The 10,851-nt window shown below is 40.4% G+C and overlaps 1 protein-coding gene across 1 annotated transcript in view; it reads right to left on the bottom strand.

Moving 5' to 3' along the window:
• Positions 1–2,213: 2,213 nt before the first annotated feature.
• The window catches only part of COLEC12 (collectin subfamily member 12), an 84,298-nt gene continuing 75,660 nt past the window's right edge, over positions 2,214–10,851 (bottom strand). The window contains exons 5-10 of the mRNA XM_062512397.1: positions 8,382–9,428; positions 6,512–7,000; positions 6,254–6,390; positions 5,429–5,538; positions 3,591–3,736; positions 2,214–2,398 (exon numbers count right to left, since the gene is read on the bottom strand). Of these exons, the coding sequence (XP_062368381.1) occupies positions 2,379–2,398; positions 3,591–3,736; positions 5,429–5,538; positions 6,254–6,390; positions 6,512–7,000; positions 8,382–9,428 (1,949 nt within the window). The 3' untranslated portion in view covers positions 2,214–2,378. The remainder of the gene's footprint in view (positions 2,399–3,590; positions 3,737–5,428; positions 5,539–6,253; positions 6,391–6,511; positions 7,001–8,381; positions 9,429–10,851) is intronic.

The raw sequence follows: 10,851 nt of genomic DNA, 5'->3' as shown, positions 1-10,851 counted from the left end.
CTGGAGGACACTACATAACTCTTGGATAATTGATCTCATGTATGTACCATCACTGCTGTTGCTGAAGGAAGAGAAGGATGAAATCTGGGCAAGGAAGCAATACACCTTGGGCTTAAACAGAGGTTTCTTATTCACTTCTTTTGGTGACAGAAGTCTGTGACATCAATAAAAAGCATGAAGAATGTAATTTCATGTGGTAGATGCTCAAATCACCTAAATAAGCCAACATTCAAAACAAAGGTAGCAGTGCTTCCACTTCAGTGGCTTCAGAGCTCTTCAAGGCTCCACTTACCAGGGTTTGTGAGGCTCTCTGGACACAAAAAATACTGGTTTTGTTCCTCATTATCCAAAAATAGCAGTTTAACATTATTTCCTCAGACAATATGTAAATATATATGTAAACACTACAGCATGTGTCTACACACAACTCCTTGGTACAGCATGACAGTGCATGGCAGATTCAAGTTGTATTCAAAACATTATGAAAAAGTGAAAAGAAAAGGCTCACAAAATCCAGACTATCTGAAGACAAGCCCTTCCTCCCTGATGCTGACACCGGGTTTCTGCAGCTATAATACAAAGACCTTTCACTTTTAATTAAGCAGGTGCAATTTTTCTGTTGTTCCTGTCTCATATATAATTTGTACCCACAGGGCAGATTCCCAAATGTAACATTTTGTGTGTTTAAAAAAAAAATAAATTATAATTGAAATTTAAAACACTGGAGGGAGTGTGAGATGTAGGGAAACAGCAGTCTTTAATTGGTTGCTCTTAGGAACAGTATTTGAAAATCTGAAGTACAAAATCTTTTCTCTTTCCAACAGAGTTGGAGTATTTCATCAAACTTATCTGCATTCAGCCAAGGTAAATGGCAGGTCAGGAGGCAATGGAAAAACAACTCTCCTTCCCAAGAAGCCAAAACACTTCCTTTATTGTAGAGCATGTGGCCATGAGAAGGGTATAAAAACTGGAAACAAATATCAAGCTTTCTGCTCATGAATTAACCTGCTAATTTTTAAAATTCCTGATGAGCAATATTGCTGCCTAGACAACGGCTCGTGGGACTGTGGAGGAAACTGTCTGGGTAATGATATAATCTCTTTTGGCTTTGCAGCATACTTTATTTTCTACTTTGTTTGGGAGAAAAGTATTGGTCCAAGAAAAAAGAGAGATCAATTTACAAAACACTTTGGAGAAGTGCAAGCTTACTGGAATTTTCTGAGTATGGCATGTTTTTCTCACCAAATCTTGAAATCTGTCTTAAAAACAAACATATTTCAGTGTGTGTAGTTTCTTTGTTCCTTTTTTCATGAAGTCTCTCACCTGGGCTTGACCTGCAGTATGTGTGGCACCTACTGGGGTAGAATTCCTTATGAGAAGGGAGAAGGAATGAAAATATTTCAAAATTATTATTAAAGATTGGAGATTTACTTCCATGGAATTTTCTCCTGAGTGGAAGGAATGTAGACTGGCAGGCAGGCGGAAGGAAGGAAGGAAGGAAGGAAGGTTGGTTTTATTGAAATGGTCTTTTGATAGTACCCTGATGAAACACTGGCTGTGATCAGAGCTATAATGAGTATCTAGTCCTTAGTCAACTTAATTGTTACACATGCAGACTAGACTGCACACAGAAAGGAAAACACTATCTAAAATCTGCTTCAAAAGTTATTTAACCAGAACAAATCATCTGGGAAAGTAAAAATTTTTCTAACTGGAAAAATATTTCTCTATAGCTGAGCTAGGCCTGACAGCAAACCTTAATGAATTATTAGTACCTTTATTGTTTTCTTTGGCCCCTGTGCACTATATTTGTAAAAAAAGTCAGTAAAAAAAAGAGAACAATTGTAAAAAGCAAATATTTTGTACAAAAATACAAAGTTTTAAAAGCTCTTAAAAGTATATTCCATATTATTGATAAGAGTTGGACTATATATATATATTTATATAAAATCTATATATTCGTGTATCTGTATAATTTTCCTACATTTGGGATTTTAGCAAATGAAGCAACTGTTTACACAGTTGCTTTATATGTTTTTCTATATGAGTGACCAACAATGTTACTTAGATTGACAGAATGTCTTAGAAGACACAAGCTGTTTATGGATGTGGTTACTGGTTGGGAAGAAAATCTAAAACAGAGTAAGTCCAACAGTATTTCCTGACGCTGAGGGTCGAAAGGCCTTAAATAATTACAGGATGGTGGAGAAGAGTTACTGCTGAATTCCTTCATGCTTTAAAATCAGTTTTCAGTGCTTGCTTTTTCCTGTTTTTTTTTTTTTTTTCAATTTTGGAAGTCAGTGTTGCTCTTTCCCAGGATTTTCTTCTTCTTTACATAAATTTCCTTAATATGAAGGTATCTGTAAAGTCACAGCCTATTACACTCCAAGAATTTGCCCTACAGTATGAGAGAAAAAAAGAAAAACAAGGTAAAAAAAAAAAAGCCTGTAAAAAGCCTGTGAAGATTAAACAAATTTCCAAAAAGAAAACTTAGAGTGATTAAGATATGTAAAAAATGTGAGCATACTCGTATTCAGATCCTTTAAGTCCTGGAGGACAAATATTTGTAAGCCTTGAAGTTTTCTTAAAATAACAAATGTATGTAGGAAAACCAGGTTAAATCATGTTTTTGCTTACACATGGTCCTTCACTCTGGACATCCAAACAGAATTATCATATATCATCCAAACACACAAAGCTTGTTCAGCACTTGGTTTTGTCTTAGGGGTCTATGGGTGGGATGTAATTTTGACTCTAGCTGACATTCATATCTGCCTTCACTGAAATTCAGCCGACAAGTTTCCAACTGCAGGAGCCAGGCACCCTTGGCAAAGCAATGTTTAAACAGGTTGTATGGAGGAGATAACATTTCAGGCAGAGCCCCACCATGAACACAAACACCAGCCTTGACCACGTTCTGTGACGATGGGGCCGGGCTCAAAGCAGCCATGGGAACCACCTGCCCTCTGCTCCTGCAGAAATGCCTGTGTCAACAGAAAGAGATGTTTGCCCTGTGGCAAACACCTGGCTGACTGCTGGGCCACACTGGCAGTTTATGAGTCCTTCACTCCAGCTGCAACAGATGAGATGCTTATGGACCCAGCTTCTCAGTCCCATGGGACATCTCTTGGCAGTGATGGGAACTTGAAGAACTCCTTAGCAATCACCAAGTGTCTCCTATTGCACAAACTTTCAAAACAAAGTATTTTTGGTTTTTGAAGGCTGGTTCCTGAACCACCCTAAGGCCAGCTTTCCCTGTTGTGTGGCCACTGACCCTATAAAGACAGCTTCCAGTGTGGGTAGAATCTGGACCATGTGCCAAATCATGCCCAAAATTTTAGGCATGTTTAAAGCCTACAGGAAATGGTCAAGATGTTGAGCATGCCATGGCTATAGCCAGTTTCGAGGCTGCTTTTTCCAAGAGCAGTAAATCCAGCACTTGCATCTGGATCCGAGCAAAAGTTCTCCACATGTAATTCCCCCTCTTCCTCAACAAAGCACTGCTGTAGCATTTAGCCAAGATCTCACCTCTAGCTGTGGGACATTTACTATGGGCAAGATGAAATAATCAAACCAAGGACCTTACTTACCTTTGTCCATGTCTTTTTCACAAATGAAATTGTTAACATCTTCACAGTAGAAGTCATTCCAGAGCCCAGCATAGATCAATCCGGCACAATCTTCCCCTGGCCCGTGCCCATGACTCCAGTTATCAGGCTGCCCAGTTTTCCAGTTTCTTTCCACAAAAAAGCAAGAGATATGATTGCACAACACAGCACACATGGCAGGTTTTCACCACAAGAAATTAACAAAAACATCATGAGATCTGTTCTGAACGGGAAATACACATTGAAACAAACAATACATGACTCTTGCTGAAAATGGAAAACAGATGTGTTACAGAGAAGGGAATCTATTCGGCCTCAGGCTGCCAAAACTCAGAGACCTAAATTTAGACCAATGAACTTTATTTTAGTTTCTGAGTGTACATGCACACACAGTAGGAGTGCTCCATGCTCCATGTACATTGCTCCAAGCCTGCAAAACCTGCACACTGCATTCCCATTGGCAGATGGGATTGAGAAGAGCCCATGGGTTCAGAGGTACTGCCAAGAGGGAACAGCCGGTCCTTGCTCACTGCAAAGGCACTCAGCCCTCTGACTGCACCAAATGTGCACATCTTGGGAGGAACAGCAAAGATCCATGTGTTTTAGGGCCACGTGCTCAGATGGGAAGGGAATTCTTTAACGACTTTTAAGAAATGCACATAGTATATTTATACACATCTTTTGAGATCATTAGCTTTGATGGCGAAGTTGAACATAGCAAGTAAAAAAATCTTGCAGCAAGTGTTTCCTCATCCTGCTTTTATTTAATGAGTGAGAAACGCTTCCAAACTCAGGACTTAAAAGCTCCATTTTCCTGAAGGAACAGGTTGTTGAAGGGAGCCTGTGATTGCTGGCTGACACAGTCCATGCTCAGCTGAAAAACATGCCTGCCTGACGTAGAGTGTCCAACCAGGCACTTGGGAGGACACACAGCTTTCCAGAAATAATGAAATACTCCAAAAATCTGTAACCAAGAGCTCTGAGGTTATGACAGGGCACCTAAAATCATGGTGTAGTGGAAATCTACTAAAAGCAGCAACCTTAAGTAGGATCAGTCACAGTACTGCCATAAAGAGGAAGAAAAATGAAAACGGGAAAGGAGAAAAAGGGGAAAATATTACGGCTCATTTGAAATGAATCTGACTTTTTCCATGTTTTTCATCTAAATGAACACCAGTGAGATCACAGCTAATCATTTCGTAACATCTGACTGACTGTGTAGCCTGTTTTTCTGAAGCACAGCATGTTCAGATCTATAAACTCTTTAGTCTACTCCTCAGTATTAAAAATTTGGGTGGTTGCAATCTGTTCCATTTAGGACAAATTAGGTGTAGCCCTAGGATTCCTGGAAAGCTGCCAATTCAATTCTCAGCTGGCCAAAGTATAGACGTCCTCATTTCATGCATTTTCCTTGTGTTGAATGCTTTCCACTTAGATTTGGGCTTTATCTAAAGACTGGTCATTTTTATCAGAACGAGTACTCTATTTATAGCCAGTTGTAATGCAAATAAGGAAAATTCAAACCAAAACAGTAAAACTGTGCTTTCCATCTCAACTTCATAATAAAAGTCAGAAGCAAAAGCTTTGGCAAGAAACACTGCGCTGCGTAGTTATGTGATTCTTTCATTCAACATTCAGTTTTCTTCCTGGCAAGGAAAGGAATCCTTGTGCATGGAGAAGGCAGAGAGAAAGAACCCCAGCACCTTGAGTAACAAATTAAATTATTGGCATCTACAACCTTCTGGATCTGCTAGATAGTTTCTAGATGCTGCCTTTAGGAGTGTCAGCAAGAGTGATAGCATTGATTTTTATTTACGTACGTGTAAACTGGTAAGGATCCATCCAACCATCTCCATTCATTTTCCTTCTCTGAATCTGTTAGTCCAATCCAGAAGCTGCCTTTCCCAAAAATCTGCCTTTTTATCCATTGCTGTGAAAGAAAGATCTTAGTCCATAACAAAGACAATGGTCTTTGGAGCCAATAAACTACAATGGTTTCATAAGCCTCTTGTTACCAGAATAGGGAGATCCAGAGAATTTTTTCTAAGCTAAAGATATGCTTCAGGACTTGGCTGTGGGACTCCTTGCCCAGACTGGAATTCCTTTCAGTGTTTGCAAGAAGGTAGAGATAGATAGGCATGAAAATTAGGTTGACATAAAGTCACAGCTAATATCTTATAGATACAAATTGAAAAAAACCCAAAGAATAAGGAACTGTATCTTGACATCCCCACTGCCATGTTGAATAGTATTAAAAAGTATAGTTAGATTAAAGATACTTTTAGTCACACTAGTCCTAGGTTGCATGTATTAAATCAGATAATTTAAATTATATTCACTGCTGCAAAAAATATTTTGATAGTACAAAAGGCATAATGGATTCCATCTTTAAAGGTTCAAAACTCCTACAGTTCTCAGCAGGTTTTCTGACTGCTCTGTCCCTACCACCTTCAGGGTCAGCATTCGTTCTGCTCACACTAGCCTTCTGCAGAGGGAGAAGCTGCTGATCAGGCAAAGGGTCAATCAATGTGTTTACTTCTACTATATGAATTAATGGTGCTCTAAGCTTCCCACTATCATGTGGTTTCCACATGTTAAACAACTTCAAACTCCCTCCTTGAGAAACAGTAAGAAAAGGTAATTACCTGCTCCTCTTTGTTATTGATGATAACCAAGCGTGATGCCTTCTCTTCACAGAATAACTTTGCCTCTTCAAAAATTTCTCTTTCAATTGAAAAGTAGTAGCACTTTTCCGTGTAGTTCTTCCAGTGGGGAGAACAACCTGTGATGTGAGTATTTTTGTGTTAAGCCTGTTACTGGTAACTCAACGGAGCAGTAATAGGGCCAGTAATAAATAGAGGAACCCAAACCCATCTGCAGCGTGCAGCGTGCTGATGGCTTACCATTAGCCTCGGGTGTGGGCGTAGGTTCACTCTGCAGTGCCATTGGCATCCCTGGACCTGGTGGCCCTGGTGGGCCAGGTGGGCCCTTTGGACCAGGCAGCCCAGGGACTCCAGGTAGTCCAGTTATTCCTCGCGGTCCTGGTAAGCCCGGGCTTCCCACTGTTCCTTGCAGGCCTTGGAATCCTGGTGGGCCTTGAGGCCCTGGTGGACCATCCTTGCCTGGTGGCCCTGGTGGCCCTGGGTCTCCATTTGGTCCAGGCAAACCTGTCTTGCCGGGAGAACCTCTCTGACCTTTGGAGCCAGGTGATCCTCTTGAACCTTTCCCTCCTTTTTCTCCTGGTGGCCCGGCTGGCCCAGGCGGGCCCTTCTCACCCGCAGGTCCTGGTGGTCCGGGCTCTCCTTTCTCTCCTTTTTGTCCTTTTAGGCCAGCGGGGCCAAGAGGACCTTGAGGGCCTCTGTCACCTTTAGGTCCCCTTGGACCAGGAGGGCCTGAAACAATGTAAGCATGCAGAATGGGGATATGCACAGAAAACAAAACAAAAATGATACGTGGGGTGGGCTTGTTTTAATATATCTCAGACCAGTGCCACTGGATATTTAACAACACAGAAACTGGGCTAACAGCTGCTTTCATCAGTGCCTGTAACAGTGCAGCTGTTTTCCAGGCTCTATATATACTGTTGTTCTTTCCTTGACCTTCACTCTGATACACCCAGTCATGTGAACTGGACAGTGACACCATGCCCCAGGTGACCACTCAGGGTGCCAGTCCCTGCAAAACTTTGTGCACTAGTCTATATGAGATTATGCACTAGTCCTGTGTATTGATGGTCCCGTTCACTCACTCTGCCATGCTCCATTCTCCTTCTAATTTCATCTCTCTGCTCTTAGACCCAGGACTTTATCTCCTGATCCTGTTTGTTGGTCTGTCAATAACAGGGTGTCAAAAAGAGACAAAATGATGGCTAGTGAGCAAAAGGCCAACTGTGGAAAAGACCAGAAGTTGCAAACTGGCCAGCTCTTCCAAGACAGGGAACAATAACCCATGACAGGAAATGGCAATGCTGTGACAGCAATAAGCAACCAAACAATTTGGGATTCTGTATGTAGATGAGTAAATCCCTTGTCAATACCTTCCCACCCCCGGCACCAATCTACATAACTCAAACTCTTCCAGAGATAGATTTCCAAGCTGGAATCATTTAGGCCGGGTTGAAATGAGAATGGTTAAGGTTACTGACATGTAATCTTGGCTCTAATGCAGCCTTAGTTTATTTGGAGCAATAGATTTATATTTGTGATTAGAGTTTTAGGCTGGTTCACATCTGATTGGAAATATGAGTGCTCTTTTCATTTGGGATAATATTTGGCTGGGAGAAACCTCCTAAACCTGATGCTGTTTATTTCTGGAGAAAATAAAGTATCTCAAGATTAAAAACTAAGCAAAGTAGGATGTTTTCTGGCAGACTAACAACTGGCTTAAAGTGAAATAGCAACTTGTTTTTCAGTAAGGGCGGACCTTTCTGGGAATAGGCCAACATATATTTTTTAGCCATTTCCTCCTTACTGGGGATTGGTTTCTTGAGGTTCCACACCTTCACTCGCTTATTTTAGAAACTAAATCAAAAGCAGATCCAGTCAGTCAGTCAGTCAGTAAGACAGAATAAAATTTTGCTAAGTCAGAACCTTCTTTCATAACATCTCTATTTTATCTATGTAAAAAAGGGATAGAAAAATTCAAGCTAGATGTACATATCCAAAGTTTAGGATTAGATAATGGACAGGAGTCTGTACCAGCATGAACTTCCACAGAACTAAAGAAGTCATGCAACCAGGAATTCAGCACACACACATTAGGGAAGCTGCATACCTTGTAGAATAGTGAAGTTCTTGATGAGCTGGCCATGTTTGGAATCCACCAGCTTCATTTCTTCCATGATTACTGACAAATTGGCAACTTCAACATCTAGCCTTGACCTCATCAAATCCTGTTGCACCTTGAGAGATGCAGAGTCTATGCGAATATTGGCTAGTGTGCTGTTCATAAAAATCAGCTCATCTGAGTGTTTACTTAAGGTGTCCGTACAAGTTGTCCTGACCTCATTGAGATTGCTCGTCAGTGTCCGTAGGTGATGAGCAGTGTAGCTGATGTTGCTAATGATATTGACTATATCGGTTTCAAAGATCTGGAACCTTTCTTCTAGATGGCTGAATTTGGCAGCAGTTCTGTTTTCATCTCCTTTATGCTGCTCCTGGAGATCCTTTAGACTTTGTTCGTTGGCTTGGGCAATTGTGGTGATGTTTTCCATCTGCCCACTGAAGGAGCTGAGCTGATTGTTCATGTCTTCAAGTGTATCATTGTTGGCTTTTGCCATTGCTGAGTTGTTGGCAGCCAAAGCCAGTAAATTGTGTACTTTCTCCTTAAGCCAGTCAGTGTCCTTCCGGGCCTGAAGGACAACTTGCTGCAGATTTTGAAAGTCATTCCTGATTCTTAGAATAGCTGAACTTGTATCTTCCACTGACTTCTGTAAGACACTGATAAGATTTCTTTGCTGTATTTGAGTCAGGTTTAAGTTGTTCAGGCTCATGATGATCACATTATGAGAATGCTCTTGGCTTTGCAAGTTTGTTTGTATATTACTTGTGTCTTGTTGAAGATTGTTGATATAGCCAGTATATGCCTGAAGAGTCTTATTGACACTGATGATCATGAAAGAGTTACTATCTAAGGCACTTTTCATTTGGTTCTGTCTATCATCTAATACATTTCCAGATTCTTGCAGCTTCTCCAGTGTATCTTTGTTTCTGGTAGTTTTCTCTGCAATGTCATGAAGTTGCTGACGAAGAGCCAGAATGTCAGATCTGAAGCTGGACAGTTCAGTGTTAGTATTCAAGGCTTTTTGTCCAGCTTGGTCATCTGTGGGACAGGGAAAAAAAAAAAGAAAGAAAAAAAGAAAAAGGAAAGGCTTTAGGTTTTTGGTTTTTTTAAAACACTGTATAAAACAGCACAGTATATTTTAGGAACAGTCAGGTTGTCAAACTGTTTAGTAGAACTTTTATACTATCTTTTCCAGAAAAGAGAAACCACTAAGCAAAGTTCTGCCTGTAGACAGAGAAAAAAAGCAAAGAGGGATTGATGAAGACCTTGTGTCTTGCTGAGGAGAACAAAACGGTGATTCTGTCATCACAAATGGGAAAAACTATTGTTAGAAACTGATGAGTATATGCAGTCAAGTAAAGCTGTGTTCTGAATGCAAACTGAATGGAAAACAGAATTCAAAACATTAAACAGGTATCAGCAAGTGTAGGCTTTGAAGTTAAAACTGGATTTTGATGAAAGCTCAGAAGTTTCTTTTAACTGTTAATGTTTTCTTCTTTCTTCTCATTGCAGGCAGAATACCTTCATTGTGATTTAGTGCATATAATTCCAATTTTTAAAATCTTGGGTTTAGTTTTAAGTAAGTTCTCATATTTATTTTAAAATCTTGGGTTAGAGACAAAAGCTTTGCCATCAGGCTACTTCAGATATGTCAGGATAAGATATATTTCTGGTTTTCTCTCTAATACATTACTATTGCTTTTAATGACATTTATTTTGCCATTACTGTTCCCTCATGTTCTTAGTTTGAGGAAGGCAAAACCTTTAATATTTGAGGAACATCTCTGCTTGTGCTTACATTGCCCTATGGAATACTTCTGGAAGCTTGTCCAAGTATGATAAAGCATTTGAGATTACACAGCCTATCATCCAGGACATAGAAACCAAGGAAATAAGCAATCAACACTTGCTTTCAGGGAAGACTCCCTTGAGTGACCTCAATCACTTCACTATCCTGCTCACAGTCCATATATTTTTGTCCTCATCTAAGTATAGCTATATTTATGAATTAGACAGTCTGAAGTCCATAATTTCAGATGATGCCAAGAGAGAGCAGTATGGTTTTCATAAATTACAGTGAATACAGCTGTGTATGGTGCTTTTGTCTGGTGTGATTGAATGAGTCATGATGGCAAATGTCAAATGATGGCTTGTGAGGCTTCAGCCTGAAGTGTTTATGGAGTCTTTTGTGGACTGACATCTTCCTGAGCACAGTTCCTCTCCTTGCCACTTCTCTCACTCCCAGATCTTCTCAGCTCTGACTCTCTGTTTACCTCTTGGCTGTAGCTCAAATTATACTGTGTTCATCACACAGCTCTGACAACTGCCAGGTCCATGTACAGCTAATCCCTGAAGGCCTGTCTTCCATTCACCACACACTTTTATCCTTCTGGTCCTACAGCACTTCTCTTACTCTTATGTCCCCTACTCAAAGCGCTCCAGAACTTCCCTAACTTCCTCC

This window comes from Cinclus cinclus, chromosome 1, assembly GCF_963662255.1.
Source record: "Cinclus cinclus chromosome 1, bCinCin1.1, whole genome shotgun sequence".
Taxonomy (NCBI): Eukaryota; Metazoa; Chordata; class Aves; order Passeriformes; family Cinclidae; genus Cinclus; species Cinclus cinclus.
Note: the sequence above shows the minus strand (reverse complement) of the source record. Positions and strands in the feature narration are given on the sequence as shown.